Source organism: Macaca thibetana, chromosome 10 (genome assembly GCF_024542745.1).
Source record: "Macaca thibetana thibetana isolate TM-01 chromosome 10, ASM2454274v1, whole genome shotgun sequence".
NCBI lineage: Eukaryota > Metazoa > Chordata > Mammalia > Primates > Cercopithecidae > Macaca > Macaca thibetana.
Genome location: NC_065587.1, coordinates 88200573 through 88218056, shown reverse-complemented (window position 1 = coordinate 88218056; position 17484 = coordinate 88200573). Strand labels below are relative to the sequence as shown.

Genomic DNA, 17484 nt, shown 5'->3' with positions numbered 1-17484 from the left:
TGCTCAAGCTAGCAGCTACTGTCGAGGGACTTTTCATCAGGCAATATCAAGCCTTCTGTTGTTTCCCGGAACTTCAAGCTCATCAGAAGTGGTTGCATCCTGGGGAATCAGACAATGTCCCTGCTGCCTAGGGATGGATGCTTCAGGTCACCCAGGAGCTCCTTCCTCTTTCACTATATAAATCATAGATCTTGGACCTTGAGAACCTTTAGGCTGGACCTTAAGAAGCTTTTCCTCATTCCAAAGATGAAGAAGCCAAAATCCTGAAGGGCAAGTGACATATTCAAGGTCGTAGAGCTGGTCAGTGGTGGCTCTGTGACAGAATGACCCACCACCATTGAGCTATCATGGAAATCAACAAGTTGTTGCTCCTGACATCCTCACCCATCCAGACTCTCCCTCCTTTAACCACTGAACCAGTTCTATCACCACCTTCCCCCAAAAGACAAAGAGAGGGAGGCCCTCGGCACTCAGTTGATTTCAAGACACTCAGAGTAGCACGGTGATTCTGTTGCTGCCCAGTGAGTACGGTTTCTCTATGTTGTGTTATTAGAGGGATCACAGTAGAAAACAAAAGTCTCTGCCCATGTCTTATAGTGCAGGAAAACCCTTCCCTTCCCCTTTCATGCTGTGTCTCCATGCCAACGCCATCACTGAATCAAGTACATATGAATACATTCACAGAGGAGCTTTTTACTTCCTTTCCAACACTCTTTTAAAATAAATAAATAAATAAATAAATAAATAGTCCAATTGGTTTTATAAGGAATGACATAGTCAGTCCATCTCTTTAGTCATGCTGAGCCCCTTCTAGTTTGAACAAATTCCTCTCTGAGCTGACTCAGTCTATCTATTATATAGTCTATCTACTATAGGAAGGGAGACAAGAAGATTCAATTCTTGCTATTTTTGGTATAGAAAGGTCAGATTCATTTGCCAGCAGAGCAAAGAGTGGAATCAAATTTTCAGGTGGCAGGCTGTTGGTGACGGTTCACACGCAAGCACGAACTGGGACGTGTATAACAAATGGCACAGGCAGCAGGGCGTAAGGTCAGAGTGATATCAAAAAAAGGGGCTGTACTCAGCCGGGTACCTAGGATGAGATGAGCCTGGATTATCTGACAAACAGGAGGAAGGTCTGAGGCCCAAGTGCCATGAAGGTAGCGGGGAGGAGGGGATGAACTTGGAAAGATAGTCGGGGCCAGATTGTGCAGTCTTGATCTTCATGTATGTTTCTAAAGTATCACATGGGCTATGAATGTGAGGGTGAGATCCATCAGTGAGCTCTTGCCATGGGCAGTGGCCTGATCAAGGGCCATGCCTGTGGAGATGGAGAGGAGATAGGATGGAGACCCAGGTTGAAAGTGGCCAGACCTCGCTGATGGGTGGGGTTACAGAGAGAGAAATCAAGGATGAGTTCTAGGATTCCAGCATGTGCAGCTCAATGCATGGTGGTGACAATTATTGACATGGCACAGCTAAGAGATGAACAGCTTTGCAAGAAGAATGAAATAATCTTGTCTTTTAAAACCTCATAGCTCCATTTCAAACTGCATTCAGACTCCATGTAAACCCAAGAAGTGTTGTATGGGTTGCCATGGGAGACACAAATTTATATGTGTGTGTGTGTATACATATATACACACACATATATACACACATACATGTATATGTCACGTACATACAAATGTACATTTATTTATTCAGAATCACACTTTAAAGAGCTGTGCCTAATATGTTAAAAATTAGTGTCTATTGTATTTTACGAAAGAGTTGGAGTACCATAAATATATATTGTGTGTGTGTAATGCGTGCACTGAGATCTGAGCAAGGGGATACAAGTATCCTCCAGGGTTGGCCCTCTATAAAGAAGAGTAATGGGTCTTGCCCCAAACTAACTCTGAAAAACCAAAGGCACGAAGTCAAATGAATTCTCTCCTGGGCTTGTGTCCAGGAGAGAATGAGAGGCCCACAAACAGTCAAACTACTGGTCCCATGAAAGCTTCCGATGCTAAAAAGCATTATGCTAACTGCCAAAAATATCCCTCTGCCTAATTTCTGTGGTCCACAGTACAGAGGAAAAGACAGCTGGAACAAGTTCAATAAGGGAAAAAATAAATCCTTAGGCTTCTACCTTGGTGCATAAAACAGCAGCAATCACAGTGCTAATGAAATAGCTGAAAAGGCAGGTTTCATGACTGCCTTTGGAATCCACTCAGGGGCAAGCAGCAGGGAATCTTTCAGTATTCTCAGGATACATCCTGAGAATCAGTAAAAAGCATCCAAACCAAAGTCCCAATAGTGAGGGCCACATGTAGACCTAATTTTCCAACATGCTTGGTGATTTCCAAGTAAAAGGACATGCCATCAAAAAATCTATTTGCAAATAGCTTCTGGGATTCTTGGGAGAAAAGGTGAGGCATCTTAGGAAACAAGGAAGGGTTAAGGGCCCTGAAGGTAAAGAGACGGGAAGGTAAAGAGATGGGAAAATGGGCACCAACCTGTGTCCCCAGCTTATGGTGAGTGGGAGGGTTGATGGCTGACAGTTTATTACAAATGTTCCCTAAACCAGCACTTTGAGATCTGGTTCCAAATTCCTCAATAAGTTGTTCAAACTGGAAGGGCAAGTTATCGTTGGGACCCTTGAGTTTCTTTAAACTGTGAGAACAAAGAAGCACCAGAAATAGGAACAGCTTGGGAGAATTTTCAGGAGCCTTTAAAGAGGACAAAAAAGGATTTAGACTATCAGGGAAACAAAGGGGTCTTAAAGAGCTTGGACTCCTGGGCTTACTGGGTGGCATCTTGGAGCCAGGGACAAACAGGACTGCTTACTTTCTGGTGGCTGCCTCTCAGGCTGAATGGGGTTAGAAAACCAAAGCCACATTTACAAACCTCACTCCAGCCACCCTTAGCTGGTGACATGTTTGGGTACCTTTCATATGTGGGACACTGAATTTGGCTGCTGAAATAATGTCTCAGTAGATAGAGACCAATCCTTCAGGGAAAGAATTTAATTCAATAAAAGTTGGAGAACATTGTGATCCTCAGTAATGATGATGTTTGTTTAGACGCTCTGTCTTTGTGCAAACGTCCAGAAAGGGCTCTGAGTCACTGTTAAACTGTGAAATGCACATGTTTTTGCAGGGCAGGGTCTCTGCTGTCCCTGGATCTTTGCAATGCCCAGGCTATCTGGACCTCTTGGAGAGAAAGGGCATGCCACTGGCATAAGAGAGTTGTGTGTTCTTACTTCAACTTGCTCTCTCTTGCCTCATGAGCATGGGTTTCCTGAGTATTTAACTTAGTCCACGTCTCTTAAGGAAGGTCTGGCCCCCTAAAGTTCATCTTGTTATACTTAGGACTGACGAAACCCCCAGACCCTTATGAAACCACAGCTAAATCACTCACTTACCAGCTTAGTGGACAGACCCTATACTCAGCCACCAAGATCTTAAGCACACTTCATTCATTCATTTACCCTCACACTACACATTCAGTGAGTACTTCTTCCATACAAGGTGCCATGCTGGGCATGATGGGGACATAAAGATAACTAAGGCATGGTCCCAGGTCTCCAACATCATTCTGGGAAGAGGGGAAGGACACGTTACAGGAGAGCAACAAAGGAAAGCGGGAATTTAGAGTAGAGGGAGATCTGTGCTAGTGTAAAGTCCCACTCTTCCTTATAGGACATAAAAGAAAGCTTCAAGGAGGCAGTGACCTCTAGTTGGACTTTGTAGTTGGATTTCAGGGAGACCAGAGGTTTTGGGGCCTAGGCAGGAACTGGGAATAGGAAGGCCCTCGGATTTCTTGGTGGGTGATGAATAATCAATTTTTGCTAGACCACGATACATGGGGTTTATGAGAAGAGAAAAGCAAGACTGCAAAAATAGTTGTCACATGGATTATGGGGTTACTGAAATAACAATAACGACAATGGCCAACAATTACTGAGTCCTTACTAAATGCCCTGCTGTGCTCAAAGCATTTGGCATGGATTGATTAATTCTCATGCAGAGAGCCCTATGAAGTAGATACTGTCATTATCCTCATTTTATAGAAAAACCAAGATACAGAGAAGGAAAATAACTTATACTCTTACTTTAGGTGGTATGTACCTAAAAAGCGGCGAGGCTAGGGTTTGAACCCAGGAAGTCTAACTCTAAAAACCCACTCTCCTCACTATGCCGTGTGAACCCTCTGATAGTAGGGGAGAAGGAGGAAAGGTAGTTTCGAGCAAAGTTGCGACCTGGACGTTGCTCTCAAGAGGTTGATCTGGTGTTGGTAGAGCTAAATTTTGATTGGAAGAGAATAGACCGAATCCAAGCAGGTCAATTAGTCAAAAAGTGACCATAGTCTGATCCAGCATAGAAGAGATGAAGATAATATGAGAGCTAACATTTCCTTGTGCTTATTGCGAGCGGGGCACTGGATTAAACATGTTACACACTTTATTGTCTTTATCTCCATGAGGTAGGTGCTAGCCTCATCCATATACACAGATGGAGACACTGAGGTCCAGAATATTAGGGATCACACAGGCAGTAAATGGCATAGCCAGGGCTTGCTCTCTTGACCTCCACACTAATCCTGGGAAGTGGTGGGAGGGCCAACAGGACTTGTGAAGTCCAAAATCAGAGCCAGCACTGGCGGAAATGCACTGAAGAGAACAAGCGTGCTTTGGGACCAGTCAAGATGCTTGCTCTTCATGGCTCAGCGTGTAGGAAGGGAAACATGCAGGCTGAATAGAAAGAAAAGCTGTCGGGGAGAGGGGCAGCAGGGTGACACAGCACACCTGTGGAGGGCGTGACCATTCCAGGTGGAATGTTGAAGCTGGGTAGCTGGATGAGAGGCAGGGCATCCTCTTCCACTCCCCTACCTCCAAGTTGATTCAGAAGAACTGCAGAAACTCAAGGAGAATCTGCCAGAGCCACCTGCCTCAGGAGACTCCCAGAGGACCCTCATGCGGCATCCGAATGTTCACTGCACAGCCGTGCCTGTGGGATGTGGGGTTGGGGAGAAGACTTAGGGGGAGTGTGCAGGCCAAGAGCTTCAGCTGAAGCCCAGAGGTGGGCACAGGTGCAAGTCTACCCCTCTTTTCGTGGCCCAGCTGGGTGGGACCTGGTGTGTGTTGTCACAGGCACTGTTGGTGCCCATCCTCGTCCTCGGCCACTCACTTTCTGAGTATGCTAACCCCATACTCAGGTGCAAGGGCTTTGGTGGGGCCGACTGGAAATGCTATGAGTCTGGGACCCGCAAGTAGCCCTGGACAGACAATAGACGGGAGCTGGTGGATAAATGCCCCTCCTCCCCTGCCCTGCCTGGGATCATCAGCTGTGGATGTTCTCCATGACCTGCCAGTTCCCCAGTAAGATGAAGCTCCAGCCTCCTTCTCCCCAGCGGTCGCTGGCTCTCCCACAGACCCTCGGGGCTGCCTTCCTTCTCTGCCTCACGCCCCCTAGTGGGCTTCCTGGGACCACCTTCCAAACGAAGTCCCTGCCCTGGCCTCCTTGTCTGAGGGTTGGCTTCCGGGGGAGTCAGCCTGAGACAGCTGTCTTGGCTCCCATAGCTCTTCTGGTGTGGGTCCTCAGGAGGAAGTGACTCTCAAGACACTGACTACAGAACATACTGCATATCCAGGTTCCTGGGACAGGGCAGCTTCTCTGCTGTAAGATCAGGATTCTTGTTAAGCTTCAAACCCCTATCTGGAGTCTCTACTATATAAGGGGGGCTGGCTCAAGAGAGAAAGAGGAAGGATGGTATAAAAACAAAGCTCCCACTTTGTTTATGCTGAAGTCTCAAGTCATGATAAGCAGCAGGTCTTGTTCTGCAGTTTTCCCAGGTACAAAATTGTCAGAAAACTATTGACAAAGAGACAAAACCATTGAACACCAACATGGAGTCTGTCCTGATAAATTAGAGCAATTGGTTGGCTATTTTATCCAGATCGATTTGCTGAATATTTGCTAAGACCAGTTCTTTAAGTTATGACATATGATCATTCCAAATAGTAGTACCTCATTATTTACTTAGCTTTTGTACTTATGTTTTTCAGAGGAAAAAAATACTCCTGTAAATCGTAGATATAGTCAACACATAACTGTGTTATGCAGATCTGTGACTGCTGCAACGTCAGCCCAGAAGAATAAATAAATAAATCTTATTTACTGTAAAAATAAATATATAAAAAGGAAATACATGAAGTGGGGGACAGGTGGATCGAGTAATAAACAAATAAGATGAAGAGGAGCATACAGCAGGCTGCATGTATCTAATCTCCACATGTAAACATTTGGTATCTAAGCAATGTACATAAGCTCTCTATTGCAGGGCAGGGATGAGCTAAAACACAAAATTATGTCTCCCCTACCACCATTTGGCGCCACCATAAAATCAAATTGGAAACTGTCTACTTCAAAGCTCATTCCCCAAACATCTTTCTATCTTGCCCAGGCTCAAGACATTAACCAAACTGGTTGCAAATCAACCAGGATTGTTGATGTCCTGATTCTGTATATCCTGAAGTCTTCGTGGGTTTTGCATAATAATAATGGTAGGTGACATCTATGGAGGCTGTGCCTCAGAAGCAGCTCCATTTCAGTACATGTCATTTAATTTGGACCCCAGGAAGTTCCAGGAGAGGAGCAGGGAAGTGAGTCAGGGCAGGAAGAGCAGCTAATAAAGGCGTGTTACCAAGTGGGGCACTGGGACAGGCAGGGAGGGCTTATTCCTTTGGGGGTACTTTGGGGGGCAGGCTAGAACATGCGTTTCCATTAGCCCAGCTGAAGCAAGAGGGAACAGGCATTTATCCACCACCAATCCCCTGTCTGTCTGAGGCCTTCTACTGGGGGATGCTGATTTCCTGGCACTTCTTGCCTGTCTAGTATTCAGGTAGAATAGGATACGGGGGTCCAGAAAACGCCCAGAGTTGCAGGGCTGGAGCTTGAAAGTTGGGTGGGCATGCACAGGTAGCAAGAACTAAGAGGGGGGACAGGTAGGGTATGGTCTACTAAGTGCCAGACACTCTGCCAAGAGCTTCATCCACCTGTTTTCAGGTGTTCCTCAAGGCAGCCTGATGAGGTGGGTGCTGTGTTTATCTCCAGTGACAGATGAGGAAACTGAGGCTCAGGAAGGCAAAACAGCGTTCCCATGGCTACACGCTAAAGTGGAAAATTCAGGACTACAACTCATGGGTTTCACTGCAAGGGCATATGCTCTAAACCGTCATGCTTTATATCCAGCTCAGGTCCTAGGGTATCAACCCACCAGCAAGCCGTGGGGCCTGTGGGGCTGAATGATTAGACCCGGGCCTTCTGAATTAAGTCTCATGACCAAGGGGATGAGGCAGTGATTTAAATCACTGATGTATGGAAACATAATTTACTCTCTTTGTGCTAATCCTCTCTGGACACCAGTTTTAGCTTTGTGTTGACACTGACAAATTAAGGACATGTTCAGCACTTTTCCAAGAGTAAACAGCAAATTCCACAAGCTATTCTAATGATTTTTCTCTTCCAGAATAAAATCCCTTAACTAAACACGTCTGCCCTAAAAGTGAGTTGTTGCTGGGACCTTTCTGACCAGATCATGTAGGTTCCCTGAAATTTTAAACCCCCCTGGTTTAAATGTACTCCTATTTTATTTTTAATGCCATGGTAAATGAATTTGTTTTCTTAATTTCTTTTGAAGATAGTTTGTTTTTAGTGTACAGAAATGCTACCGATTTTTGTATGTTGATTTTGTACCCTGCATCTTTATATTGAATTTGTTCATCAGTTCTAACAGTCTTTTGGCAGCGTTTTTAAGGGTTTCCACATACAAGATCATGTCATTAGTAGACAATTTCACTTCCCCTTTCCTATTTTATAGTTAATAATAAAATGTTTTTCAAAATTGCTAAAATAGATTTTAAATGTTTTCATCACAAGTAAATAAGAATGTGAGGTGATAAATATATTAATTAGCCTGATCTGCTTATTCTACAACGTAATTGCAACATCACATTATACCCCCAAAATATATATGATTATTGTTTTTCAGTAAAAAACAAAAACAAACAAACAAACAAAACAAAACAACAACAACAACAAAAAAAACACTGCAGGAGCAGCCTCTCCTGGAGCCCTGGGCACGGCGGGAATACCAGTTGCAGAGAGGCCTCCTGCACCACCCCGTCCTGTTGCTCACAAGGAGGGCAGCTGCATCTGAAAGGATTGGGCTCTGGCCCTGTGAAAGGAGGTGCTTTGTGGTGGGGTTGGCAAGCACAGCTGAGCTGCCTTTGGTGGCGTTTGCGGGGGAAGAGACGGTGAAGATCGAAAACCGAAACACTGACTGAGCACCTACCATGCGTTCCCACTTTACTGATGTGGATATTGAGGTCAGGAGAAGTTCTGGGACTTGTTCCAAAGCAGGAAGCTGGTTGGTCATATACATGTTTTTCTGACTTTTAACTTGGGTGTCCTTCCTCCTTACCAGAACATCTCATCCTGCCCTCGTTTTGGTAAGCCCACTGGCCTGGCAGTGCCTTCTATACATCCTGCTTATTTGGATGGCTAAAGCCAGGCCAGCCCTTGAGAGGACTGAGTAAAGCAGCAGTGTCTCTTTGCTAACAACCTTTTCTCCAGCCACCTCTGCTTCTTTATTTCAAGTTGATGACATAAACGAGGAAGGGAAGATGCTGAATTAGAATTCATCGCTAGGCCTTCTAGGGTGATTCCTAGCCACATGTGGCTATCTACACTTACGTTAATTAAAAAAAAAAAAAAGTTAGCTCCTCATTCACACTAGCCACATTTCAAGTGCTCAACAGCTCCTATGGCCAGTGGCTACCATGTTAGACAGCACAAATCTAGACTATTGGACAGCTGGGGAAGGCGTGATAGACAGTGATGGAAAAGTTGAGTCTTAGGGCCAAAAAAGTGAAAAGACATCCTTGAAAGACCAAAAAAAAAAAAAAAAAAAATACCCCTGGGAGTGAGGTGGAAAGTGAGCTTAAATATACAAAATGCTGGAAGAGATGGCGGCTGGGGATGGGGCCTTCTGCACCTCCTGCTGGGACCCTGGTCTTCTGTCCCCTAAGAACTGGCTACTGCATCATTATTCTCTGGCTCTGAACAAAAGCAATCTGGGCCCGGGAAAGTGCATCCAGGGAAATCATTCTTTCAGCTATTAAAATTAAACAGCAGAAATAACTGGAAGGCCTTCAGACCCCAGGAAACGACATCCATTTGGTGAGGCTCCTTCCAGAAAGAAGAGCTTCCTGCCCCTCTCCTCCCCCAGGCCTGAAAGAGGAGCAGTTGGCTGGGAGGAAGAGGCCCCTTTTCCACTTGGAACCTGGACTCTCCCAGGAGGTGTCCCAGCCTCAGGCTCCTTCAAGAACACATCCACATCAGTCTCCACTCTTGCTGAGGAGGGGAGGGTGGAGTTGTAGAGCTGAGACTCCTCTCCCTCCAGGCCTCCTAAGGAAACCTGTGTGATTCAGTCACACTGACTGGTTAAGACCTGAACCAGGGGGAGTCAACCCATAGGGGACGGTCACCCCATGGCCAGGCAGGAAAAGTATGAGCTGGGCCAATAATTAGAGACTTCTGGGGACTATAAATTAGGAAACTGACCAGTGCAGGGAGGTACTGAAGAAGTAGGGCAGGTGCACAAAAGATGACACCAGCTAGAGCCAGGGCCAGAGTGGAGGCAGAGACACACTTCTTCTGAGAGAACAGGGATTGTGTGGGAAGGGAGGGAGGCAAGGAGGGAAGGAGGGAAGGAGAGCATGGTCCAGGTCACCGAGGTACTCTGCTGGGCTAGGAATACCACTAAATCCAGAAATAGACAATGGACCTGAAAACCACAAAGCCAGAGGGAGGAGAAGATGTGACTAGCCTCCCTCCTTCCCCAGTACTCCAATCACTTTCATCACTTCTGTACCAAAGGCCACCCTCCAATGCTAATCAGCTTCCTCTGCAGTTTTGGGGAGCAAGGAGGTCACCACGGGATCATGAGACAGAAAGCACGTTCTTAAGTTTAAAAGCTGATCTAGGAATAAGAGAGCATTTGGATGTAAGTTCATAAGTGAGATTCCCCAATTCCCAGACCAGATAAAACACCCTGGGTCCAGGGGCGGAAGAAAGAAGTGTGGACAGGTGTTGAGGTGGGGGACAGGGGAGACCACCAATCTTGAGATCATGCCCTGGACACCCTCACCATGGGGACACCAAAAGGAGTGATGTTAACGGTCCTCTTCCTCATTGTTGGAGAATCTCCACTTGTAGGGAGCGCCAGCTTGAGGGCTCAGCTCAGCACAAGAATCCTGCTTGGATTCTTGGATTCCGGAATGACCCGCGCTGTAGAGAGCCTATCTCCTTTAATACACACGAGCCCCTAATGGGCACTGGACATAGGAGTGTGAAGATGGAGATGTGCACAAGGGAGTCCCTACCACTAAACAGAAGGAGCCTAAGGCAGATGACCAGGGACCTCCCACGTGGCCAGAACATCCCTTTTGCTGCTCTGAGCAGCCTGAGGAGGTCCAGATGGCAGCAACCCCAACAGCTCAGTGGAGGGAAACGTCCCTTCTGCCTGAATTCCCAAGTTTCCTATGGGACATCTCGGGGCATGCCTAGGATTTAGAAACTGAAGATGCACATCAAAAATATTCTCCTTGATATGTCTTTCCCCAGCACATCTATGACAGGTCTGGGTTGCTGGACTAATTAGCAGCCCTCCTACCAAACAGACTCACTTAACAAGAGCTTGCCTTGGTATGGGATACAGAATCATTTTCAAATGTGTGACACCTTCTACTCTCATACACACAGGCATATAGAAATATCTGCCTGCCAGAAGAGAAGAATGACATTAAAAATCGGAAAGCAAGGCTCAAAGCTTAGGAAGAAGACTTCTGAAAGCTGGCAGGGCATGCAGAGAGTATTTATTCCTGCTGTGGAGTTTGATCTCTTAAAAGATAGACAGCCACCCACACCAACTTCAAGAAAGAATTCCAAATATTGATTATTTAAAACCTCTTACCGGAAGGGAAATGTGTAGCTTGGCTTATCATCTCTAAGATTCAGCTATTTGTGTCATGGGGATAATGAGCAAAATTTCACAAGATCTTGATAAATCACAAACAAACTACAATTCTAGAAAATTATTCACAGCCTTCTTCCTTTATTTGGGGCAGGCTCGATGAATCTATAGGGTGCAAATTTCCTCACAGACAGGAAATCCTGCTTTTAGTGTTTCAATGTTATAAGAGATCAGATATAAAGCGAGTTCTAAGACAAGTGTTTTCTTGGGGTTATCTTTTGTTGAAAAAGTTGTCAAGATCATGAATTTCCCCACTACATGACAAACAGCCAGAAGGAACAGAAACCTTTTTAAAAAGTGCACTCTCAGGCTCAGGATTTTTGAAATACACAGAACATGAAAGATCCAAGGGAACATTCAGAAAGTTGAACGATTCAGCTGTTCGATTCTACAAAGCACACACAAAACAGGGAAGTATCTACGAGGAAAAAAAAAAAAAGAATGCAAGCTTTGTCATTCAAGGTTTAAAAGAGTGTATCAAGGGGTCAGAACCATCTGTGTCCCCAGAGCTCTACCCAAACTGAGGCTGAAGGCTGCAAGCCTCAGGAGCAAAGCAAACTCGTGGGACCCAAGTGAAAAGGGGCAGGTTGAGTGTAGGTGCCAATGCTGAGTGTGATCAGGTTTCGGATCAAACTCGAGCAGCAAGGACTAGGCCCTCTGCTCCGGATCCATGACTAAGAGCAGTGAACCCCAGGAAAAGGCAGCCCTATGGCTTTCTCTCAGGGGAAGCCTGGGGTGGCAGGACACCCCGCGGGGACTCTCCAGCAGAAGGCCATCACTCCCCTGCCTGGATAAGGCAGTCCCAGCTCGTCAGGAGCCTAGAAACAGTCTCCTGGGGATGTTCTGTCCTCCACATTCCCTCCTGGATATTCCCCAGGGCCCCTGGGACTCTGGGATCACCTGCCCAAACGGCCCTGAGCCTTTTTCTATGTCCTGCCTGGGTCTTTATCAACTGACTGTAGGGCAGATGACTCTGGGTCACTTCTGGTGAAGCCTGAGCTAATGCAGCACTAACCCTAGGCAAGGAGGGACGGTGAGGTCAAGAATCTCCCACCACTCCAACGCAGCAGCTAAATCACGTGTGGTGCCTCCCATGTGAGATCCCGCTGGTCTCTCCACGCTACATTCGCTCACTCTCCACCACCCACACCCTTGGTTTGTGCTCTCTCTAGACTCCCTGACTCTCACCTCTCTGTGTCTCTGACCATGAGGTTTCCCATTCCTGTGTGGAGTCCCTTTTCTCCATGCTCCTTTGGAATCTGCCTGCCCACTCTTCAAGAACAGCACCACCCGACCTTGCTGACACTGAGGTGCCTCCTCTAAGCTCCCACAGCACAGCAGGCTGTATAGACCCTCGTTAGCATTTAGTGCATGGCAGGTGCCGATCATAAGTGGTTCTCTTCACAAGACAGCAGGTTCCTTCAGAGCGAGGCCATGTCCTGAGCATCTAGAAGGACTCAGCCCAGCACTACTCTGCAGGGGCTCAAGAAATGCTTTCTAGATGGCCAAGTGCAGGAAGTCTGTATTTCGCTTCTTGCAGCTTTGACCCGTGCATTCATTTGTTTCCTGCTGGCCAATCAAATGCCAGATGTTACTCTTCCAGCAGTCCTCACATCCAGTGATGTTTGTTTAACAGTTTCTGAGTATCCTAAATGTGCCGCACAACATGGAAGGTAAAGGGGATAGAAGGAATAATTTACTCTTGCCCTGAACAAAAAGTGACTGTGCAACTCCAGGCATTCAATGACTGGACACAGTACGAAGGGGCTTCTTTCTTGGGGCTTACATTCTGGTGGTGGGGGCTTATGTTCTAGTGGATAGGATAACAAGATTTGGTCTTGGGCCTTGGGGATGGCACCAGCAGGTCCACCCTAACATTTGTCTCTGCCCTGCTGCTCTGCCCACTTGGCATCACACTGGACTATAGTCATGTATGTTGTGTGTTGAAACTTGCCCCACTTGGGTCTCTTCCCTCCAAGAGGTGGAGCCAGGGAGGAGACGTGCACAGGCCTTGGCAGCAGGCTCACGGCTATTTGGGTGGAGAATTCTGGGCTTCTGTGTGCTTGGAACATAATCTTGAAGGGGTGGGCACTACTCTTGGTCCATGAACTCCTTGCCCTGTGGATTCTAAAGTGTAGAGCCCAGGACAGGGGCTAACAGTGGCACTGGATTCCAGTGATTACAAAGTGCTAACCTGTAGGCTCATGCCCACTCTTAGGGAAGTGTTTAAGGAGGATAGTATGCATTTGTGCCCAAGTTGCCTTTATGCCAGCCTGGAAATGTACTACCACAGACAGCAGAAACCTTCCTGGGTATCCTGGGCTCATGAAGAGCAAGAAAAATGAACCTCGTCCACCTCCAGTTGATGACTCAGTGAGTCCAGAGGGGAGGTGGAGGTGGGGAGAAAGGGCCATGCAGCTGCAGGCGACAACATCTCTTCGGGAGGCCGAAAGCACGCAGTGTTTGGGTCCAGAGTGGAAATCTCATATCTCAGATGTCAAAGCATCAGGATGCTAATGTCTGCCAGAGATTTCCGGATCCAACTCAGTGCCTGGGGCTCCTCAGCCTTGTGACAGGGTAGCCTCCTTGGTGCCGAAGGTGACATCCATATTAATGGCTCAGTGCACACAACTTCCCTGAAAGGCAGGGAGGGCTGGGCGGTTGCAAAGGCTCTCCTTACTCATTTGGTACTTTTAGAGAATGTCCTTGTAGAAAAGAGACTTTTCATGCTCCCTTTTTGGGGAGTGGGAGACCAGTTGAAGAGTTGATTGATTTTACCCAGAAAAGGAGTCAAGATGGAGGTGGCCTGTGAGTCTTAAGAGGTCAAGTGTCCTCCCGGAAGTGACATATAGAGTAAGGCCGGCAGAAGTGGGCTTCAAGCCCATGTCTTCTCTGACTCCAGAGCCCAGGCTGTGCCTGCTGACCTGCTCCAGCTGTGGGTTGAAAGCAAGGTCTCTAACCCCTCCGTTGAATCACAGTGGGCTGTGACTGTAACGGTGGAAATTACACCGTGGGACTTCAAGGTTCAGTCACCCTCCCTTTCTGAGCTCTCTGGACTGCCTGAGGCTGCCATACTGTAGAGGTCACTGTAGGTGTTCTTCTCAATAGCCACAGCTGAGCCAGTCCCTCAGCCATCCCACTCCACATACCAGGCATGGGAGAGAGAAATCCTTTAGGACCAGTGGCCCAGCCACGGCTATGGGAGTCGGTCCATCTGAGGCCCTGGATTCCGTGGAGCAGCATTCCCACCCTGCTCCTTCTGAGCACTCACCACAAACAACCCAAAGCAAAATGACACAGTGACGGGGCATGCCACCATACGTGGGGAGTTCGCTCCACAGCAGTAAATAACTAGAATGGAATTCAGGGGAGAGGAAATTCTGGGGGAGAGGGAACGCCGCAGAGATGGGGGAGCAGTAATGTACCTAGTCCAGAACGTGGCTCAGAGATTTCTTGTTGGACAGCTGTCCACTCCTTAGACATTGTCACATGCATGCCTTCCCCCAAACCCTCCAAATGGGGACAAGGGGACCACAGACTTTAGAGCCACTGGCTCTGTGGCAGAAGATGCTAGGGCAGTGGTGGACAGTAAGAGGCCAGATGGGAAGAGAACAAGCTTTTCTTGTTCGCCTTCTGTGTCAGACATGGTGCCAGTTGACATTACATAGAATCCACTCAGTGGGCAAATGTTCTGTCCCTACCACGTGCCAAGAAGGGGTCTGGGAATGAAGTCGTGTACAAAACCAAGTCCCTGTTCTCAGGGGCTTACGTGTGAGTGAGGGTGAAAAGTTGAAAAGCAAATAACTATGCAATGGCAGGTAGCATGGAGGAAAACAAAGCAGGGTAAGAGGAAATACGGCGGCATTTCAGAAAGGCTGGTTAGGAAAGGGCTCCCCCAAGAGGGTGGTGTTTGAGCAGAGAGTAGGGTTAAGTCATGGAGACTGGGGCTGTTTCACTTTAGAGCTCGCACTCTGGGCACTAACATGAAGGGAAAGTGCATAACAGATGGCTCCACCTTCGAAAGCTGCAGTCTTTCGTCTCCATTTGGTGATGGCCCCCTATAGGGCTCGGAGGACCCCCACCAGGCGTGTGAACAGGAGGGCAGAGAGACTCCACTGGGGGCCTCAGGTGCCTCACCCCACACACCTAGGCCTGGCCTGTGGACCCTCCGGGCAGAGGCACAGAGGGGTACTTACACAGAGCACATGGAGGACCACCGCGCCTTGTCTTCTATCCTCGTTGGTGAAGATGTCATTGGGGAATTCATGCAGGGCTAAAGAACAGAGAAAGAAAATCGTCTCAGCACAGGTGACCACATTTTCAGTGCTGTAGGTCTGGGACAGCATTACCAGCCCCTTTTTAGAGTCTTGGTTTTAACATGGGGTCCATTAACTTGGATGAGAAAAAAACCCTACATCTTTAGGTTCACAAAACCAACCAGAATTGAGTGTTTCCTTCAGATAAGAACATGGGCAACCAACCACAGTGTGTTAGCAGAACCTGGGACTCGGCCCCACAGATATTTTCATAACACATCATACCATCATACTTGTGCAGCTCTCACCCACTGCTTCAATCTTATGGTGGTTGTTAGGTCACCACCTGCAACTTAAAAGTGTTAATGAGGAAGCACGTAAACTACCATGTTGAAAATTTGTTTTCTAATATTTTGACAGCTTCATTTCCACACAGTCAGTCTCCATGTGTAACCTTATGTACTTTGCTGCATGCACGCATTGAAAACTGCTTTTCTGAGCAGGGGCTGTAGGCTTCATTGGATCATCAAAGGAGTCTGTGGCTCAGACAGATTTGAGGCCCCTGCTCTAAGTGGGTCTTCATTTTGCTTCTTTTCCACTTTGCCTGACCTGGCTTAGCGTGTGGGCCCCGTGTGCTATTAGAACAACCCCCTCCCTGCTCCCTCCCACTGCTCCCCTTTCTAAGTTGACCTCCATTTGTGGCTGGACTGGAATGCCAACCACAGGGATGTTCATGCCTTCTCAATGTTCCGAAACCTCTCTGCCATGAGATGAAAACCGGAGTCCGTGAACTGACCAAGAAGGTCCTCCACCACTAACCGGGCCTCCTGTCCCTTCCTCTCATAAAATCCAATCAACCTTCTGGGCTAGGTTCTCACATCTCCTCTCCTTTATGAAGCCTCCTGTGGTCCCTCAGATAGGAATCCATGGCTCCTTTGCTGGAGGATGTGCCCATCAGGCACGGTAGGAGCAGCACACAGTACCCCCACCCACAGCCCCACATGGGCAGACATCACTGGCTGTTGAAAGAAGTCTTTTCCTCTGAGCTTGATGAGGTCTCCAAGTCTTCCTCCAGTGAGTTCTTAGAGAAACCACCACCATTTGATGGGGAGGATGTGCTAGATGATAGTTGTTTGCCTCTTGTCTTATTTTGGATTCCCCTAAAAGCAGACCCTCCGACAAGGATGTGGAGGTATGTGGTTTATCTGGGAGGTGACTCCAGGATGCACTGTGCATGAGAGAGGCAATGCAGCCAGGAAGGGGAGAAGAGACAAAGACAGTGGTGCTAAGGAGTGAGTGGATGACCTCTGAGACACCCAGGCCCAATTCTGCTGGCGACCCCTGGCTTGCCCAGAGGATTTGTGCAAGACACAAGCCATCGGTCACTGCTCGAAAAGGCTCTGCTCTCTGCATCCAAGGCAGCATTGCTTAAGGCATTGTGCAGGTCTTGGGTTAGAGCCACATGAGGTGTTTGGGCCAAAGGATACATTTAGTATATAAAGCAAGGCTCACCTTCCAATGTACAGCAAGTGGGGAAGAGTTAAAAATACTACATTATATACTTGAAACTTGCAAAGAGGGTGGATCTAAATCTTGTCACCACACACACACACAAACACACACACACACATAAATGGTAACTATATAGAGGTAATGGATATGTTAATGAACTGAAATGCGGTTAACATTTCACAATGCATCTGCATATCAAAATCTCGAGTTGTATACCTTAAGCATATACAATTTTTATATGTCAATAATATCTCAATAAAGTTGTTTTTTGTTTTTAAAAAGCAAGATCCACCTGTATGTCCAGCTAATCACACTCTCTAGTTTTGTATGGTCCTTTAAACATAAAAAAGGAGACAAGAAAAGACAGGAATGTCAAGATTATGCAAGGATTTTTCTAAGCGGAAGTTGCCCTAAACAGGCTGCACGGAGCCCCTCTGACCAATGAATAAATAAACTGGGAGAAGCCTCGAGGAGTTTCCCTTGGGGACCAAAATGAAGCTACGATCTGGAAATTAATGTGGGGGCAGAGGGATGACAACAGTGAGCATTTATTGAGCACCTGCTCCTGGCAAGCCCTGTACCTTGCACTTTGCCCCTGTGATCCCATCTTATCCTCACAAACAGGTTATTATTT

At 47.1% G+C, this 17484-nt stretch overlaps 2 protein-coding genes across 2 annotated transcripts in view; both read right to left on the bottom strand.

The window, feature by feature from the left end:
* The window catches only part of SLC24A3 (solute carrier family 24 member 3), a 502167-nt gene that overhangs the window by 191537 nt on the left and 293146 nt on the right, over positions 1–17484 (bottom strand). The window contains exon 3 of the mRNA XM_050805789.1: positions 15279–15355. Coding sequence (XP_050661746.1) covers positions 15279–15355 — 77 coding nt within the window. The remainder of the gene's footprint in view (positions 1–15278; positions 15356–17484) is intronic.
* NAA20 (N-alpha-acetyltransferase 20, NatB catalytic subunit) overlaps positions 1–17484 on the bottom strand; it is a 710789-nt gene that overhangs the window by 509167 nt on the left and 184138 nt on the right. The gene's annotated exons all lie outside the window — the stretch shown is intronic.